At 40.8% G+C, this 20,400-nt stretch overlaps 1 protein-coding gene across 1 annotated transcript; it reads left to right on the top strand.

Moving 5' to 3' along the window:
* Positions 1 to 467: 467 nt before the first annotated feature.
* LOC142055602 (uncharacterized) lies at positions 468 to 19,616 on the top strand. The gene is made up of 12 exons (XM_075089726.1): positions 468 to 497; positions 668 to 1,144; positions 7,970 to 8,071; positions 9,941 to 10,053; positions 11,130 to 11,778; positions 13,168 to 13,267; positions 14,123 to 14,296; positions 14,877 to 14,974; positions 15,777 to 15,957; positions 16,449 to 16,572; positions 19,242 to 19,360; positions 19,497 to 19,616. Exons 1-12 carry the CDS (start codon positions 468 to 470, stop codon positions 19,556 to 19,558), a joined length of 2,229 nt encoding a protein of 742 aa, XP_074945827.1. The 3' UTR covers positions 19,559 to 19,616.
* Positions 19,617 to 20,400: the final 784 nt, after the last annotated feature.

A 20,400-nucleotide genomic window follows, 5' to 3' on the forward strand; every position in this document is an offset into this window, starting at 1 on the left:
ATGCAGGACGAAAGACCAACTCTCTGTCCTACCTTTTTTGTGACCCTAGGTAACAGAGGAGTTATATGGAAAGTTGCAGGGCCCAAAAGTGCTCTGTCCCACCCCCCACCAAAAAAAAAAAAAGCATTAGCCATCAGGCTGTAAATAAGGCAGGACAGAAAGAAAAGGATGCCCACTTCAGCCTGAGTGCTGTCTTCACCTGCAGGTTAGGACTGCAGTAGGGTGCCTGTGGGCACCAGTCCCGTCTTCATGGGCTTGGCCTCACTACCCCTACGTGCGCCTTCGTGCTTAACGGCTGCTAAGCAGCCCTGTGGCCACGCATGGACGACAGAAATGCCACAGACACTACCTGACTGAACAAGTAACTGAACAAGTTTGCACGAGCAAGTGCAAAGACTGATGCTAGTAGTGTCCCACCTAGTGCACGCCGAGGGCAGAGACCTCTCACATCTTCTCCTGAGGCTGGCATGGCTGTTCTGATGGACCTGCCTTGCTGGGTAAGAGTGCACGCCATGGTGCTTCTTGGGGCAGGCTGCTGTTCCACCGACTCACCTCCATAGCCTTACTTCAATTACAGCTCTGCTTGTTCGGTACCACACTGCATATTTAAATAAAATCGAAAGAGGCAGAACAAAGAAGTGCTTGTAATCTTTATAATTGTTAACAGTCTGGTACGGAACTATCGGGTCAGCTGCAGCTATCGGTACACAGCCCGGCAGGGAAGAGCCACTTCGGGCCAGGCCCTGTTGGTTGCACCTGCCTTTGTGGGACAGGAGACCAGATCTCAGGCCGAGGCTGCCCGCACCGGCACCCTCCAGGGTCTGGCCATCGGCCCCCGTCCGTAAAACCCCCAGGGGAACCTCAAGAGGTAGGCGTGGGGCGGCTCGGAGGGCGCGGCGACGGGCACAAAGCCCAGGAGCGGGCTGAGAAAACAGCGGGAACGGGGACAGGCGCCGCTACTAGCCCGCGTTCCGAAGGCCCGGCCTGGCCCAGCCCGGTCTGGCTGCAGCGCCGCCCATGGCGGCTACAAAAGGGGCGAGGGGGGGACCGAATGGCTCGGGCAGCCATGGCGGAGGGGTGGAGTGTTGGGCGGAGGGTGCTGGAGCTGAACGAGCGGCTGGCCTGCGCGGAGCAGCCGGCGGAGGTACCCGCCCCGCCGCCGGGGGGCTGCCCTTCGCCGGCTCTTAACGCATACTCTGTATGCTTACGTGTACCGATGTAATGCCGCAGCAGTGCGAGTGGCGTCGGGCGGTGTAAGCCCGGTGGTGAGGCGTTGGGGGCCCGGGCTGCCCCCCTCGGGGCTGGCTGCCGGCCCTGCCCGGCAGGGAGCGGGGCGCCTGAGCCGAGCGCGGCCCCCTGGGCCGCCCGGGGGGGAGCTCGCCTGCGAGGCGCCACCCGGTGTCTACATTTTGTTTCCCTCACTTGTCATGGCCAGGAGGGGTTGCAGGAGCGTTGGGTAGTGGTTGGGTCACGCGTGGTTATTTCCGGGTGGGTAAGGGCTGAAGCTTTCTGCGGGTGGCCAAGGGGCCCTGCGTGCAGTCAGCTGAGGAGAAGGACAGCCAAAGCTGGGCGTCATGTCGTTGCATGTAATGGCTAGCACTGGTTATGTGAAGGCTTGCCAGCGTGGCCAGAAGGTCAAAACACAGCGAGCAGCTGGGGTGCAATTTCTGTGTTCGTAAGAGCTTTTCTCAGTGAAACAGGTGTTTCTGCTTTGTTTTAATGGTGCACAGCAAGAGTGGGAGGTGTGCCACCTAGCATTGTTATTCCTGGTTCAAGACCAGCAAAGCTGCTCTTAGGTCTGAAAGAAATGAAACAGCCTCCGTAGGAGAGCGGGGCGGCTCAGTAGCTGCAAGGGCTAGATAAGGAATACTTGGAGCAAGCAGCCATCAGTGGGGAGATGGATCAGAGCAGCCTACGGAAGCTATGCTTGACACTCTTGAGGTACTGAGAGGCAGACAGGGAGATAAGCACAGGTTCCAGGGCAGTGGGGGGAAAAAAGAGCGGCAGCCTGGACTCTGAAGGGAATGGAACCAAAGCAGTATGTGCCAAAGTGGCCTCTGTGTTTTTTGAAGTAATAAATCACGTTTGACTGAAGAAGGTGTATTCAAAAAAGTGGGTGTGGGGTTTTTTTGGTTTTTTGAGGGTTAAATTCAGTTTGAAAGTACAGAACACAATTGCAATGATAGGTTTTTAAGATTAAAACTTCATTCAAGTTTGTGGAAGCATTTGGAGGCAGAGGGTGGCAGTAAAACTTAATCTACATTGTATTTGGTAGTTAATGAACTTGAAAAGCTTAGTTATTAATCATACCTATTGTGTTTTCTAAGTGTGTGTGTGTATGCATATATAGGAAATACTGATTTTATTAGTCAATGATGGTTTATCTTTGTGAATGCTAGTGTTGTAGACTATATCTGTCTGAAATACAAATATCAGTCCAGGTGCTTCTTCAGATGTTTTAATTTGCAGTTCAATGAACCTAAAATTTCTTCTTTTTCATACAGAAGTTATCAGATATTATAGTCTTTGCATTTTTTAATGTTTGGGTTTGATGTTGATATGCTATTCTGAACAAGAGATTGAAAGGGAAAAGAAAGAAACAGTTCTAGAGGTAATTAATTTTTAAGTGATCCCAGAACTGTAAGTTTCAAAACACGTTCAACTGAAATGAAAAATGTGAACAGCCCTGGCAGATTTGGATCTGTTAAGGGAGGAGATGCAGTTTTTATGTGCATGACTACAAGCATGTGCTGCATAAAGTGAGACTAATGGTGGTGCTGCAGCACTTCTGCTGTCCCTGGTAAAACTGTGTCTAGGGAAATAGAAATATTTATGGATAACGGGCTAAGGAGTGGTAGGGGAAGTGAGAAACTGATAGCCGTAAACTTGCAGTCATAAAATGCACTGCTAATAAAAGGTAAATCTAGTAATAGAAAATATGTGATTATTGTGTTTAAAGGCAAAGAGGAAAGTTTTACATATGTGTGGAAAAAATAAAAATATACTACAGACATGTATGTAAGTATTGATGTTGTCAAATATTTCTTTTCCATACTTGAGAATAGTATTTGTTTTGACACTTTCTAATAACCGTTAAATACTTTCCGATCTTGTAGCAACCAGGGGAGATGCAGAACATTGATTGTTCATGTCAAAAGCTTCTTAATGTGTGAGGCTTGATAACTACCTCAGTGAGTTTTCAGATAGCTGATGAAAGAATGAACGGAACTAAAGATTTAGGTATTGGATGATGCTCAAGGTACTACAGTAGTTCAGCAGGACAGGAAAATACTCTGCTATTGTTTATAAAGGTAAATGAAATGTTCTTCACTGACATTGATCATGAAGAAGTGTGTTGAGCAGCTGCATGATGTTACATATAAGCTGTAATTGGTATAGAAATAAAGGATGGTACCATGATCCATGTCACTTGATGAGACTTGATGTAGATATGTACTCCCAAATTTTTCTCAAATTATATTCAGCTTACACTAACTGTTATAAATAAATGCCTTAAGAGATTTGCATGTGACTTGCTTCTGTATGATGATGATGATTACAGTAGCAATGTTATGGACCTGATGCAATACATAAAATAGATTTCGGCTGCACTCACCAAAAATAAGTGCCAGACCTCATCAGAAAATGATGTTGATTTGTGGTTTTTGGTTGTGGGTTTCTGGTGGCTTTTTTGTAGGTGGGAGGTGATGCTACTCAAATCTTTCTTAATTTAGAAGACAGCAAGCATTGTAGGGAAATACTACAAATACTGAAGTAATTTGTGTCAAATGAAGACTCTTCTAGAAACCAACTTTGGTCATGTGTTAGGCTACGTTCATTTGAGCAACACATGTTTTAACGTGGCTCAGTGGAAAGTCACAGCTAGGAGCTGTGTATATAGGTCACTCAGGATGGGAGACTATTTTGGAAAGCATTGACTCAGAAAATGATTTGGAGCTCTGATGTATTACTGGTTGAGCATGAAATTGCAGTACAGTGCAGTGGCTTATGGAATAAATGGTATCTTTGGGTAGCTTAGCAGGGTTATGTTATTACCGCTATATAGTATTAGTGGGACAATTACAGGAATATTATGTCCTGTTCTGGGGACTGTGGTTTTTTAAAAACCACACTGCGAAGCTGGAAGGATAGCAAGACAGCTCAAGAATGGCTATAGCTCTGGCTAGCATTACTTCCTGAAATGAAAGAACTGAGGTAAAATGTGTGATTAGCATTTACATTTCTGTGTTGTACAAGATGTTTGGAAGAAGATTCCTTTGTTCAGCAGAAAGATAGCGTGATTCAGTAGCTGAAAGCAAAACTGGACGGTTGGTTTTTGGTGATACTCTTTTTACTGAGGGCATAGGAATGACTCGCTTGGGAATACATTTGGTTTTTCTAATGTGTTGTCTTCAAAGTCCTGGTACTCTTTCAGCAACAGAAGTAGTTATGGACTTACCACTGGATGAAATTTTACGGGCTGTGTTACAGACAAGAAGAGGCTAAACAATCATAAGGATCCCTTTGAGAGAGAGATGCAGGTGGTGAGCGAGGAAGAGGAGGGAAGGAGAGAAAGCAAGGAGTTACAGTGAAATGTTGAGTCAGTCCCTTGGCCACAGATGGCCTGGGGACCTGTTAATGGGCCCTATCCTTCTTGAGGGCCCAGGGTCAGCTACGAAAAGTGAGGTGACTGTACAGCACTCATAAAAGGGAGGCTGGAGCAGCACTGGTGTGGGAAGAGAACAAACATGGTGTACCTGGGATGTGTTGTCATTACTCTGCTTTTAATTTTTGTCTCTGGAAAACTTTGTTTGCTCACGTGCTTCTTACCTGTTGTTTATTACCTCTGCTCCCTACTTTCTGAATGCCTGCTTGCTTTCCCTTCTCCCCTTCATCTTAGTTCACCCTTGTGCCTGTTGTCACCTTTGCTTTTTGTGTCACACTGGTATGCATGTGCTGGCTCTCAGTTTGTCCGTAAGGCTCTGCTTCTGTTGTGTGTTACATAGCAGGAAGACCTGTGTCTTGGGCTTGCTTGGAATGCTATTTATTGGAAAAACAACAATCCTCAAGGCTTTGACTCATCTTGTAGAAATTGAGATGTATTTAGGAATTGTATAGAACAGTTCAGGAATCATATAGAAATAGTTGTTATGTTTCCATTATTTTTTTAATAAAGATTACCATCTCTTTTAAAGTCAAGAGAGCTTTTCCATAAGGGTATAGTTGATAGTGGTATGCAAGTTAAAATGCACTGAAAATCCATGGAGGTATATGGAAGGACTTGGGAAAAAATTACTGGGTACAGTCCAGTGAGATAAGAGCCAGATGAGCTATAAATGCTATGGTAAAAGATATGGTTAGAGCAAGGCAGCTCAACAGTCAGTCTTCACTTTGTTTTTGAAGGCTTGCTTAGAACAGACTTCAGATTAATTACTTTCTCTTTCTGCCTTATGTTTTAAATGTCATGGTCCACCATATAAATATAATGACACCAAAGTTTGTGTTTCTAACAAGCTTTAGTTTCAGTGATGGGCCCTACTGTGTCTTACGTTTCACGATATACCTTTCTGTGGCCTTCACCAAAGTCTGATAGGTATCGGAGCTTGGTATTTGTGCCTTAAAAAGCAAACAGCCCTGCTAGTCTTTAATAGAAAAAATCAAAACTCTCCAGCAAATAGGGTAAATAAAGCTCCTCTGCTGTTACTGACGTTTGCCACAAATTATTTTTGCTTGTTTTTTGTGTCTGTAAGTAAGTTTGGTTTTAAGTGCTAGGGGCTTGGAAGTGAGTGGTTCCTCCTGGCAGGCTGGATGCTGCCACTTAGATTGCAAGTACAAGGCAAATGGAGCACTCTCTCCTTTGGTAGTCCTGTATATGTGTAGCTGCCAATCTCACTGCAGCCTAAGTGCAATTCTCTCCTTTTGAGAGATCAGGATTGCTTCTCCCAAAAGAATGGTCAGTGTGTTTGATCAATGCTTTCTATTTTCTTTTTAATGAAACCCTCTTGTTTGTCTTAATTTGCCAAATGTGATACACATTTCAAGAAAGCAAAAGGAACAGTGTAGTCTTTCATTTAGAAAACTGGAAGTTTTGTGTTTCATTAAAATGTGCTGACTGTTTTCAGACATGCTTGTCATCTAGGTGCTTTTGTAATTTAGTCTGTTGTTTTGAAGTTGTATGAATAGTACTTGCCTGCTTCCTGAACCTGTTCTTCTGAAATGAACTCGGCTTTATGAATTAACGTAGTTCAAAACCCCCATTCTCCTTGCAGCTTGATGAAAACATCTTTTGGCATTCTTCCGTGTGTGGGATTGTCTTTGGGCTATCGGATTTATTCCTAGTAGTTCACACTGCTTGATTATCTAGCCGTTCTATGTAGCACAATATATCTCCTCAGCAATGGGTTATGTCCTTTTGATTGCAAAATAAATCAAATGAATGGGGATATTTTCAATAAGAAAATTAACCTGACACTGATAACATGGTTTCTAATGATATTGATAAATGTTGTGAACAATTATTTGTTTTACCTAAGTGTCTCTGCAACACACTTCCTGATGGGGATTATTTAGAAAAAGTCTTCAGCACATGAAATATGTAGTCTGTACCTGTGAAGTGTCTGGGAAAAAAAATGTTACATGTTAAACTTGTATTGTCTTTAAGAGTAGCTCTCTTGAGATGCAGAGTTGTTTTTAACCTCATTGCATATATTGTTGACTCAACTTGCTGGCTCAGGGAATACGTTATCCTTAAATAGCAGATGAACAGAACTTCACATGGCTCTCGTACTGGTTCCAAAATTTTGGTCAGGAAGCTTTTTTTTGTAGGTATTCTGACATTTTGTAGTTAGCTGAACTTCTTACGAGAAAGTTGATTTGTTACCTCTGGTCCTAGGTGTATGTCTTACTGTTACAGTTTTTCTCATGTGTTCTCAGGCTATGAAGCATTTCCCCTCTACTTCTCTAGGTCTCAGAAACACGATTGCAGGGTGGATGATTTACAGGAAGAACTGCATGCCCACTGTACATGATGAAATTCAGTGTCGAGTGTGGGGTTCCACTACTAATGCATTACAGGAACAATGAAATTTAGAACAACTGTAGAAAAAAAAAATCCCCCCAGTGCTGTTTGCTTCTTCAAGTTTGCTACTCACTTATTTTAGTACCTCTTCTAATTCCTGCAACACCATGTCAGAAGCAATATCTAGTATGATAAATGGCAGTTCAACAGTTATTTAAGTTATCGTAGCTGCTGTTACAGTTAAAACAGTTCTGGGTAGTCTGTTTTGCATTCCTGCAGGTTCCTGCCATTGCATTTAGAAGTGACAATGATCTGAAAAATTTGATTAGTGTTCCAGGCTTTGTGAAACTCTTAAGAAATGCTGTTACTTCAGTTCCACATTAATTCTGTCATCTACATAACAGCTTCATGGAAGTTTGTGAAAGATAAGGCAAATTGCTTGTGTCTGGCCAGCTGCAAGACTCTGGGGTGTCGTATACCTTATTTTTTGCAAACTGGGCTCCCATCAGCTCTGTCCTTTCTTGGCCCAGGCTGATGGAGCAGTGCTGCTGACTGGGAGATGTGCCAGGAGCCTTGCTGCTTTTTGCATAGCGCTGGTTCTCATAATGCAGCTTTTCTATCTCTTCTGTGACAAATGAGGGTCGCTGCTACATGAAGAGTGTGGGCATACATATGTACCCTGTACTATTGTATTACTGATCTGTAATGTAACCTCTGTAAGCGGTAAATTCATACCTAGTGGATTTTCTGGTATTACTGAAATCTGGGGGGTTGGCAGAACTGTAGTTGTTCACAGCACAGCCTTCAGGCACAGCCCTGATTTGCAGTAAAGGAGTACTTACACTTTCATGGAGTTACTGGATAGTCCTCTTAACACTGAGTATTTCTTGATTAAACATGTGAATAAGAATGAGAAGAACAGAATAGAATTAAAAAATAGAATTAAAATAATTAGAATTAAATAGAATTTTAAAAAAATCTAATGTTTCCTTCCAGATTATAAAAACACTTAAGGTACTACAGGATTTGGATATATCATTGGATATTCTAGTGGTAAGTGACCAATAAGACATTAAACTCTTCCATAGTGAATTACTGTGTAAATGTCAGGGTCTGCAATCATACAAGCAGTGAGCACTGTTGCATTTGTAATTTTAACTCCTAATCATTGTTTAGAGCTCTGTACAAGGAACCATGGAGCCCTTTCCAAAAGCCAGCTGGAAGCTGGGCATACAACTTGATGAATGCAGTATTATGCAGTCAGGGGTAGTACTGAGCAGGAATCTGAGCCTAGAGAGAGCACTTCAGGGTTGGTTTCTTCTCACTGTAAAACTGCTTTCAAGACCATACTTAAGACAAAGCAAATATGGGCGAACCATTCTTTAGGCCAGTTATCTATATCTTCTGCCTTTTATTACCAGTTCAAGGTTAGTTTCTTGCATTTAAAGAGCAGGCATCCCATGTTATAGAGTAGGGTTACTTGAGACTTGTACCCTTATCTGTGCTGCATCCTATCAAGTTTTATATTAGAAATTTTCACGCTGGTCTATGAAGCTTCTAGATATTATAAGCAATGTGCCTGTATTTTCGGAAGAAGAAAAATGTGGGGTGTTTTGTGACAGAGCTCTTTAAAGAGTAAGGGAAAAATATGGTAATTAAGGTATTTGGCTGACTTAGGCAAAAAAAGCATTTGTCTGCCTAAACACAAGTAGACTTCTACTGGAATACAGCAATATTTATGCATTTTTATTGAGAAACAAAATAATCTAATCTTGCAATTAGTTGTTTAAAATGCAAAGGACTTCTGGAGACAATGTTCCAAGCAAACTTACGTGTTTTATAATGTGACAGACTTTGATGGAAACCTTCAAGTCAAATGGAGGAAAGTGATGGCTTAAAACTGAGGGCTCCACGTACTTTTAATGCATTTGAAGAACATAAATAGCATTAGGAAATAATCCCACCAAATTTCTTGCATCTATTTGCAATACACTGACCTATCGAACCAGTATTGCTAAAATTATATAGTATCTAAAACTCCTTCAAGTGAAATTAAGGGAGTCCTTTCTAAGGTGTGAGCCAGTTTTGTGGGAGTAGCTCTTGCTCAGACTTCACAGAAGTATCATTTCAGTAGTCAACAAGAGCATTAACAGGTTGCTGCTAACCTATGAATTCCAGATTTTGTATGCATCGTAAAAATGAGCGTTCATGAATCAGAGACACTTACTGATAATACAGTATTAAAAATCATCTATGATACACTCAATGTCTGCAAGATAGTTATGTTTCGACAACATAAAACTCAGTAGAACAAGATTTGAAAGCACAGTGGTAATGTGAAAATAATTGGTTTCCCCCAGTACAGAAAATGACAGGTTTTAAATGTCAAGGTGTAGGTTTTTTGTTTTGTTTTGTTCCCCCTCTCCCTGTGGCTGAGACTGAGTTTAGTCATATGAACTCTGTTCCTCTGACCCCTCTACCCCATACTAATCCTGGTTGAGATGCATTTTACATTACAATACATCCATCGTATGTGTTCTCTAACACACTAAAATGTACCTGCATAAGCCTGAAGAGAATTTGAATTGATTAATCCAATTAGCTGGGGCAGTATGCATTTTGGCTAGAATGCTTATGCCCCCAAGTAAAATTCTTGAAATACATACATTTAACAGAGGAAAATGACTTCTCTTAGTTTTATGAATTAAGACTGCATTTTGTTCTGTGTATTTGGGTATAATTATGTACCTTTTCTTCAATTCTGTTTGCCGTGTAAAGAGTGCATGCATTTATTATTTCTTTAGCTGCCATAAGGCTTCTCTGAGTACCATAAGGCTAACGGTGTTTGTAGCAGTTTTAGAGAAGGTTTTATTTGGGATGATAGTTGTTTCATTCTGCCCATCTTTCTTGCACTTTCAACAGGAAACTGGCATAGGCAAAACAGTTAACAGTTTTAGGAAACATGCCACTGCGGGGAATGTAGCTAAAACCCTGGTGAAAAAATGGAAAAAACTTATTCCTCCAGAAAATAGACGGTAGGTGTGAACTAACTTTTTTGTAGAAGTTAATTATACTGTGGTGTAACTTTATAAAATACAGCTTGGAAAGCTTAGGGAAGTGTTTGGAATGGCAAATGTGCATTAGGACTAATGCATAAATTGAATGAAATAAATCTGTCTTTTTGTAAGATAGCAGAAAACAAATCAGAGCAAGTACTGGACAATTAGTCAGCTATACTCAAAGACTTCAACTGTTTATTTGTTTTGACTGGCACAAGTTGTTTGCTCCCAGCTGATGCAAGTGGGACTAAGCCACTTGCATGGGCACTGCTCTGCATTTCCTCAGGGAAGTGGGAAGCTTGCTCTTTCTTCCCAGATGGGTGGTTAAATGAGGCAGCTCTCCAGTGATTTGGCTATATAGAGGGCTTTCCTCTAATGTTCTTGAGGACAGAGAGGGTCTTGCAATATTGGAGGAGTCACACTGAAGAGATGAGATTTCTTCGCAGAATGAAGCAGCCGCCCCTGCCATGGCCAGGGTGACTGCACTTTAGATGTTTTGTGGACCTCCAACAACTTGAGGCAGTTGAGCTGAGAAAGCCAAAGGTTTAGATTGACTAACTAGTGCATTTTAAATCTGAAGTTGTTCAAACAGGAAAGTGAAGTACAAGAACCCGTGATAAGCAAAGTGTAAAGGCTGATGTGTTGTAATCTCTGTCGCCTACAGAGCATGTTGCAAATTCTCTGCCTCCTTATTACTTCATGTACCATGTCTGTGTTATAAAGCATGCAGGGAAACATGTGTAAAAAGGGGTATCCAACACATTATAAGCAAATAGTAGTCAGGCATGTTTTCCTACTGATGGTTATGTCCTTACTCCTCACTTGTCTTGCTGTCAGTTGTTGTTGTAGCATTTAGCAGAGCTGGACTTGAGCTGTTTCTCTGGGATTCTGTACTGATAATGGAAGAACAAGAGCGCAGCAGCACACAGTTCTGGGTCTTGTAAAATTATGACACATGGTGTGACTTAATGCTTTTAGTTTTATTAATGCAGTTAAAAAGATTGATTGTTCAAGATGTAGTATGGGATGTGATTATTTTTTTTATGTTGCAGTGGTTACGGAGGAAGAAAACAAAATACTGAAAAGGAAAAAGATGAGATAAAATCTTCAGTTTCAAAGGAGATTAAGCCTTCAGAGAAGTCCAAAGCATCCATACTGGCCTCCAGAAGTTCCAAGAGCACTGCCATTTCTAAAAAGTTGAATAAGCAGCGTACTTGTAGTGAAAAGACAGACCGAAGTAGAGATGCTGAGTCTCAAAAAGAATGTAATAATGAAGAATGTAGCAGCAGTGGTTCTAAGCATACTTGCCAGGGTACCAATCCTCAAGCTAAAGAAAGTGACTACAAAGAGTCAACCTCCACAGATGGCAAAAAAGCTTCAGAAAAGCAGTGTTCCTCTGTAGCCAATAAAGATGTATCACCCCTGAAGAAAAAAACTAGTAAGGATGCTTCCAAACAGAGAAATCCTGAGTCTGTGAAGAAACCAAAACAAAAGCTTGTCCTAAAAAGCAAAGCCAAATTAACTAGTGATGAGGAGTTTGAACCACCTACTATGTCTTTTGAATCTTATCTTAATTATGATCAGGTTATCAAAAAAAGAAAGAGGAAGTCTTGTCCTACTTCAAAATTTTCTCATGCAAAAGAGGGGTTGGAAGATGTAAAAAAATGTGAGGAAGATCAATCAGAAGCTCCAAATAAAAAGGTAAACCACTGCATGGTTGAGATAATAGCAAATAAACTGCAGAGGAGCAAGTGCTTTGTTCTCTTATTTTCAGTGGAATTCAGCTGTACTTATTTTAAGCAACAGACTGCATGGCTCCGGCATACCAGCTGCATTGCAATTGCTAATAATTGCAATAATTGAGGCAAAAAAAGATTGTTTGTTGCACGCTGGCAGTTTACATTTGACTTGTATTTTCAGGACGATTTCTAATATGGCAATAGTCTTTGATCCATGTAAGCTAATCTGCTTTTTACCTGCAAAGCAAAGGTCCTTCCCTTTGGAAAGATGTCCCCTTCTTCCATTGACCGGCATGGTTTGTGACTGTGGTAGCTCTTTGTGTTATCAGATGCTGTGTTTCTTTAATAGTGAATGTTAAGGTCTGCAGTGGAACTGAACTTTCTTCTTTTAATGCATTGATGTGAACCACAGTATTGCGTATAAAAATAGTTTATACATGTTCATAATGTGAACTATCCTAGTCCCTTTAAGTGGAAGAAGCTTAAGTAGCTTCTCTGAGCCAAGGTAGATCTAAACGTGTACTAATTAGACCTTTTAAAAGAAGACCTTTTGTGCACTGGGAATTAGAGGTCTCTTCAGTCTTTTATCTTTACTCTGATGTGAAAGCCCCAGGCTTTATTTATTGTGGAAGGTCTGTGATCTGAATGTGGTATCTTCTGTCCAAGTGGAACAACATTAATGTAGAGGCTTATGTATGATACTCCAGGATAAACTAAGGAAAAATCTTGGGTGTTCAAGCAGTTGTGGAAAGTTATTAAAGATAGTGAAATGAAGCTCAGAGAGATGCAAGTTTGGGGCTGTAATTGTGTGGCTTACAACTTAAGACCCAATTTAGATGTTGTACATAATGCTGAGCATTTGTAGCGACGTGTACATACCAGACTGCTGCATCTTTAAATCCCTTTCTAAGGGGTTATCTGAAAACTTTAGGCTAAATGGCTTATCCAGCACAATACAGGAGACTTGATAGCACCAGGAATAAAGCTGTTTCTTATATTTCAGGATGGCATTTAGTTTGCCTTTAAACGTTTAATTGTGGTTTTGTCATCTTGCAGTTTTGTCTCATTCTGTTTGCTGAACACGTCTGCTCCATTCTTTAATCTCTTTTCATGCACTGATTGCAGATATCCCACTAAGTTCCTCTTGTGATTTAGTCTTGGTAAGTAGAGTATGAAAGGATACACTGAAAAGTAATCCAATGAGTAAATTTTAGTACAGAAAAGCAATAATTCTAGTTATTCTAGTTAACTTTGGAGTTTGGTTAAGGGGGGGGGCGTTTGTAGCTTATCTTAAGCCTCAGTAAACTCAAAATTTGTAGTGTTGAAGCAATGTTTCCTTGTCTGTGCACAGGCCAAGGTTGCATCCCTCCAAGATCTTCTTAATACTCCACTGCCTAAATTTCTGACAGGCATCTCAATCTCATCTCCTACATATGCTGCAGACTTTAAAGGTAAGTAATGTGCAAGGCTGATAAATGTGAAACAGTGCAGGTTTTGAAAGCTCTATGTAGAGATGCCTTTATTCCCTTTCCTAAAAAACTGTATTAGCTCATTTGTCCATGGCAAAGAAAGGCCTTACCTTCACTTTGTCCTCTGTAGAAATCATGCTGAAACTGAAGGGAATTATCAAGGCTTCTCTCTTATGGCTTGCTGAGTAAAGAAATACTGTGGAAGATGACCACAAATGTAGAGAAGGCATAGATTGGGTGGCTCCATTTATCTTTACTCCTGTCTATACCTTATAGCAGGCAAAGACTTAGTAGAAATTATCTTAGGTAAAATAAATAAAAACCAAAATAAAAACAAATATAAAACAAATAGTTTCTAAGTTTTGGCCTAGGAACTTGCTAGCATCTTTATATCTAGGTGAGACAAAGTGTGACTGGTTCCCATAGCAGGTCTTGTGAGGTTTCTGTGGTTTTATATCATTCTGGTTTTGAAATGTCACTGCTATTGCAGCTTCTGGCTTCTCTAGGATAACTCAGGAAGATCAATAATGTGCTGTAGACTGGTAGCAAATTAATCTAGATGTGAATACAGCTCATGTAGACCTGAGCTAAATAATGTAAGTCTGATTTGAGTTGGTGCAGCTAATTTGCAATGTATATGCTGTCTTGGTGTTGGATGATGGACTTCAGTAACATAGTACATGTAGAGGCCCCAAACTGTAACGCAGTAGCTTTTGTATTTCAAGAAAAATGAATATACACGTGTCCTACCATTTGTGTTTCACTCAAAGGTGAACGTTTTAAGCATTGTAAAATGACAGGAGGTAAAGGAAACCCTGCCTGATGTTTTGTTTGCAGCTTCTCTAGCACCTGTTGTAGAAGCACCCCAGGAAGTCAGTGAACCATTTCAATTCACAGGACGGAGACTGAATTCTAAAATGCAAGTTTACTCTGGCTCTAAAACAATCTGTCTCTCAAAGATGCTTACGCTGTACGAACAGTGCATCCGTGTGCTTCAAAATAATATTGATTGTGAGTACTTTAAGGGATTTGTAGCAGGCTGTGCCTGAAAGTGTATCAGACTTCTCTTTTTTTCTATGCCAGCAACTGACCTAAGATATTGCCCCTCCCTACAAACAGTGACTCAGAGCAGGTTGAAAGGCACTTAAAAGAATGGATTTATGGCCGTGCTAAAATGTAGTTTTGTTTTGAAAGCTTACCATTTTTAAAGTTTCAATTTCAGTTAAAATACAATGTCCTATAAATTATAAGCCAAAAAGCCTGCTGATTTTTTTTCCCTCCAAGATGTTTGTTTACATAAATTAGAATGAGTGATCAAGAAATTTTTTATTCCCTTGCATAGGCAGAGAGGGGAATGATGCACATTGGTAAAGATGGGGCAATAGCTAATCAAAGATGCTTTCTCCATCCTCAAATATAACTGTCAGTCAGTATGGAACTGCTGATTTATAAATGTTTTCATAGTCTGACTTCAAAATGTGTTCTGTTAGCCCTTGCTAAAATTAACTTGTATTTTTGTTTAAACTGTTCAAGTGGTGTCACCCACTGAGTAAAATAAATGAGATACTGAAAATGCTGTACTCTTTTGTAGTACTACATGAAGTAGGAGGTGTGCCCTTTGAAATTCTTGAGCCTGTGCTAACACGTTGCACACCAGAGCAGTTGTTTCGAATAGAAGAATGTAATCCGGTAAATTTTGCCTTGTTAAATTCAGGGAACCACAGAGGAGGGGTCACCTGTTTCCGCCTTCCATGCACACCTTTTGATATTCTCCATGGGCTACACTGGTTTTCTGTCTTGCATATTTTTTTCTCTGAATTCAGCTGTCATTATCAGGCCTCACTTTCTCAAGTGTCAGGATTTAAAGCATTTGGGAGAATTATTACTGATAACTAAGTGAAAAGCACTGTGGGTAGAAAAATATTTATTTCTAAAAGTAAGGAGGAAAAAAAGAGGCCACAGTATTTACCACTGAAATAGCTGTGAAAGTCATAATAGAACCGACTGTGTTCAAATTACAAACTGTTAAGGCTGCAAAACATACTAATGGGGAAGTTCCTGGGGTGAGGTTTAATGGTGTGATAGGTTTCTTATCTACACTGGTAAGACTTAAGCTCCAAGATGCATTTGGACATTGAGATTCTGAGCCCGTAGTACTTTGTAGTGCAAGTTGGCCACTTCTCTGCATGCCTAAAGTTGAGAGCTGTTGTGGCCTGAGCCTGCGTTGGAAACAAGTCCAGCCTGTAAGCGTGGCTCATTAAATATAGAGCTCTGCTATCTGAAGCTATGCAATTTCTAGGCTGAAGTCAGCATCTCTGCATTGTATTGCCATGCTCCATGTTGGGAGTACCTGTGAGAGTGCATGTGGTGGAATCTGTTCTGCACCTTTCTCCACTGGGGGACTGGGCTTTGTCTACAGGCTCGGGTAACAGGTACTCTTGAAAATGTTATTTTTAAATCTTTGATTTAAGATATCTTGTGTTGAAACTAGATGTTTACAGAAGAGTCTGACCACTTGTGGAAGAAACACTGCCAGAGAGATTTTAAAAATGAGAGCATCCTGGAATATGAGTCTTGGCGTGAAATGTACTTGAGACTGTTCGATCAGAGAGAAGAAAAACTGAAGACTCTTACAAAAAGTATTCTTTCAGCTCAGTCTGAGAAACCAAAAGGTAAAATCTGTGGTTAGCTTTTCCAATTACAAAACCCAGCCTTCTGCTATTCCTGACACTTACTATGTAGGGTTTAGTGATTGATTTGCACTGAGCACTAATGCTGTATCTCTAGAAGACATGAAGAAAGAACACTCTTCCTTTTAATTTACAAGTTGCTTAAAAAGCAAATACATGCATTAATACAATACATTAATGCATAATACTTGCAGCATACAGTAGACAAATCTTACCTTACTCGTTAGGCTGAGGACTCTAAGCAACAGTGCAAAGAGTACAAATGTAATTACAAATACCAAAGTTAATGTGAAGAAATGCTGCATGCAGTCTGTCTGTGATTTGCCATGGTTCACTTACTACTTTGGTACCAGATTCTGCTTTTGTGAATGATATTTTTCCCAATTTAAACTTACAAATTGCCACGCAACCATATTTTGAACATAAAGTAGGGGAAAAAGTAACATATCCTCTGCTTCTTGCTGCTGTATTAGGCCGACAAGTAAAATTGGCTTACGTGACCAGTGCAGCAAAACCACCCAGGGGCATTCGCCGACAGCAAGAAATCCACAGGACAGCAGGTCCTGTCACCCAACTTAATCCAATAGAGAAGTTTAAGTAAGTGTTCTGTAGTATGCTTTTAATTTAGATTTAGATGTCTTTGTCAGTACAAAAGGTGGCTGGCAAAACATTTAAGTTATAAATAGCTGTCTATTTACTTTCCTTTTTTAAGCAGCTAGTGTCTAGAAACTAAACTTGCCTTTTAAGTCTTGCATGCTCCTCTGCCGTGTATGCATTGTCATCGCAAATTTCTCCAAAGTGCCAGCGATGAATTCACCCTCCCAGCTGGAGAGTGAGTGGACGCTGTTGTTTTTCTTCAGACTACACTAAAGCACTCGATATCCTGTGGAGATTCCAGTGTTGGTGTTTTGTGCTTATAAACCTGCCTAGTAGCCTCACATGTTCTGCTTTCATAAAATCCCAGTCAGCTGACCAGAGTGAATTTCAGCAACTTCTAATACTCTTGTGGGTTTCAGCTTTGGTAGATTTTAAAGGAGTATCTGGAACAGTCAGTCTATAGCAGTAGCCAACGCTAGTCACTGGAGGAACAGAAAACTGGTTCCTCAGATGTTGACTTTGTACAGTACAAAGCCAAACTTTCTTTGTGACATCTTAGTTCAGAGTAGTTCAACAGTCATGAGAACCAAAGCTGAGATGTGATGTTTGTCATACCATTCCTGCCAGCCTAATGAACCCTCTTGTATCCAAGAGGATGGCTGCAAGAGGATGATAAACCAGCGTAGCACCAGCTTCTATCTCTTCTTCCCTTCTCAACTGTGTGGGGACAGACTGCTCGTTTTTACTGTTTGAATATCTGTTCTTGTCTGAAAGAAAAATCAGCAGTTTGATTCAGAAGCACCCCATGGGTTGGTGAGTCCACATGCCAGCAGCTGGACCATAAAAGCTATGGAGAGTATTCATACTGCCTGAACCACGGGTATCTTAGGCCATAGTCATGCACTCTGCTGTGGCTGCTGGTGAGCATGGTGCCCTCCCTTGTCCCCACTGCCTGTGGTTGTTCCCATGTTGGTGTAACTGCTCTGCAACTATATCTCTCAAAGGTATCCCTTTGGGGAGGTGACAGGTAGAACGTTTTTCATTAGTCTGAATTAGGGAACAGTTATGCAGGTGAACAAGTATGCGAGTAAACAGTGACAGATAACTTGGATCAGGGAGGATAAAACTTAAGTTGTTGCAAATGTGATGCAAGATTGGCAGTATACTGAATATGTCAGTAGACTCATTTTAAGTTGTTTCTGTTCTGATGTTGCAGTACCTGCAGTTGTGCTGAGTAACTGTTCTGTCTTAGGCACATGAACTAGGTAACTGAACTGATCTGGGTTTGCTGGGATGGTGGGAAACCCCTACAAAACCATGGGAAAGTGTTTTCTGTGAATTTCAGGAGCTTGACTTAGTCAAGCAGCCTTGATTACTGCTTAAGATGGTGGTGGTATGGGACAGGAATGACAGCCTGGGTGTAGGAACTTCTTAAAATCAGCTTTTATACCAGGTATGATGTTTTTATAGCTGCACCTTTAGCTGATTAAATTAGGAAGTTTCTTTCCATACTGTTGCTGTTTTCAGTGAAAAGATAGTCACCTACCAAGGCAGTAGCTCAAGGCACTTTGAGTTTAGCTTTTGCTTTCACTTGCCTTATGGGAGGTTGTATCTGCATTGTGACAGACCAGCCTTCCAGTTTAGGTACTTCAAGTACAGTAGTGTAAATGTCCTTTCTGCTCCAGTAATCCCTGGACCGGTAACTGAATGATGTATTCAAAGGCCTGCATTTTTTTTTTATTCAGGCATTATAAATCAGGAAGAACTGCTGTTGTGTGAAAGCAGCCTTAAGAGGGCTGTTGCTTTGCTTTCTTGAGAAACAAAAGTTGGTTTAGGCATGATGAGTTTAACGTCATTGCTTTGACCATGTCCTCTGAAAAGCTGTTGGTTTTGCAGGTTGTAGAACTTGTGCAGCTGAAATCTCCACTGAAGAAGCTGGTTTTGCAGGAGCTGAGAAGGTCCTGTGGCAGACAGGCAGATCCTTAGCATGCTGCTGATTGCAGTTCAGCATGCGGCGGTATAAAATAACTGGCAGCAGATGTCAGTGACTGGCTCTGAGGCATATGAGGCTGCCCAGATTGGTGACATCAGTGCTGTGATGGTTTAACTGTCTTTAGCAGTAGGCATCAGCTCTGTATCTGTGACTACATCAGTCCTTGTCCTGTTGATTGAGGATCCCAACATATATAGTGTTAGTTATCATGTCTTTTCCTAGATATTACTACTCTAACAAACAAAAATGAAAACTTGTGTAAATTTGCCCTCAATTTCTGGCAGAGGGCTAGTTAGCAGTTCAGCTGTGTTCAGAGGAAAATAAACACAAAGAACAAAGTAGAACACAGGGCATTGTGAATGACAGTGGTATTGCTAAACATTTTGATCTCTCTCAAATTCTGATCATTTAATTTTAAAGACAAATAAGATGCATCAAATCTATAAATGGAAAAATGTGTAAGAATGGAAATGGACTAGATGACCACCTGAGGTCCATTCTAACCTGAATTATCCTGACTTTTAAATGTACCATAGAACCAACTTGTTAAAATACTGTCTTTGAGGTGTGAAGTCTTAAATGTTTGTCATCAGTTGTTTTTTTTTCCTCCAAAATGAGCCAGAACGGTAGTTTCATATCAAAAGCTAACTTTTTTCTTACTTCCTTGTTTTAAAAGAGCAAGGATTCCAGAAAGCAGACACAGAAGTAACACATCACTGAATCTGATCCCTGCTAGCAACAGTGGAAGCTCTAGCTCAAGCATAACAACTCAAGATGGAAAGAAGCCTATCAAAAGTAAATGGAGTTTTCCAAGATTATGAAGAAAATTGCTTTAACTTGCTGTCTATTAATATGCTTAATATTATGCTAATACCATTTTAAGTTGCTCACTGTGGTAATCCTAACTGGTCTCTTCTTTTTGTTGTTGAAGAAATTGCACCAATCATGAAGAAAACTTTGAAAGCATTGAAGAATAGAACTGGAAGACCATAAAATGAGGCTGCATATTTGAAGCTTCTATGACTATTAGTATATCATGCTACAGCTAATGAAAGCAATGTTAATGCAAATGTTCTTCAATTTGCCTTAGTTAAAATATGGTTTGCAATAAAAATTGAAACATCTGAATCATTTTATACTGCTGCTTTCTTACTTGTGAATGAGGAAAAACCATTGAAGTATGGTCAGTACACATTATAAACTGATTTGTCATTATTAATATGGACTTTTATAGATGCTGTCTTCATCAGTTTATATACACATTTGCATAAGCTTAAGCTGTGGGTGTATCTTGCCAAGGTGTTGTGGTTTAGCCCCAGCTGGCAATTAAGCCCCTCCCAGCTGCTCACTCACTTCCCACCCCAGTGGAATGGGGAAGAGAATCAGAAGAGTAAAAGTGGGTTGAGATAAAGACAGTTTAATAGGGAAAGCAAAATCTGTGTGCACAAGAAAAGCAAAACAAGGAATCCATTCACTGCTTCCCATCGGCAGGCAGTGGTTTAGCCATCTCCAGGAAAGTAAGGCTCCATCATGTGTAACATCTTTGGGAAGACAAACACCACCACTTTGAACATCATCATTGTCTGTCCCCGTTCCCCCGCCTTTCTTTTTTCTTCTCCCAGCTTTATATGCTGAACATGACATCAAATGGTATGGAATATCCCTTTCGTCAGCTGGGGTCAGCTGTCCTGGCTCTGTCACTTCCCAGTTTCTTGTGCACCTGGCAGAGCATGGGAAGCTGAAAAGACCTTGACTAGTGTAAGCACTGCTCAACAACAACTAAAGCATCTCCACATTATCAACACTGTTCCCAGCACAAATCCAAAACACAGCCC

This window comes from Phalacrocorax aristotelis, chromosome 3 (genome assembly GCF_949628215.1).
Source record: "Phalacrocorax aristotelis chromosome 3, bGulAri2.1, whole genome shotgun sequence".
In the NCBI taxonomy this organism is placed as follows: domain Eukaryota; kingdom Metazoa; phylum Chordata; class Aves; order Suliformes; family Phalacrocoracidae; genus Phalacrocorax; species Phalacrocorax aristotelis.

Bases quoted from the DNA above. Each gene is read 5' to 3' on its own strand.
- LOC142055602 (XM_075089726.1), top strand. From the start codon at position 468: ATGGCTGTTCTGATGGACCTGCCTTGCTGG. The intron at 14,297-14,876 runs GTGAGTACTTTA...ACTCTTTTGTAG, and splicing joins GCTTCAAAATAATATTGATT to TACTACATGAAGTAGGAGGT. The intron at 19,361-19,496 runs GTAAATGGAGTT...TTGTTGTTGAAG, and splicing joins TGGAAAGAAGCCTATCAAAA to AAATTGCACCAATCATGAAG.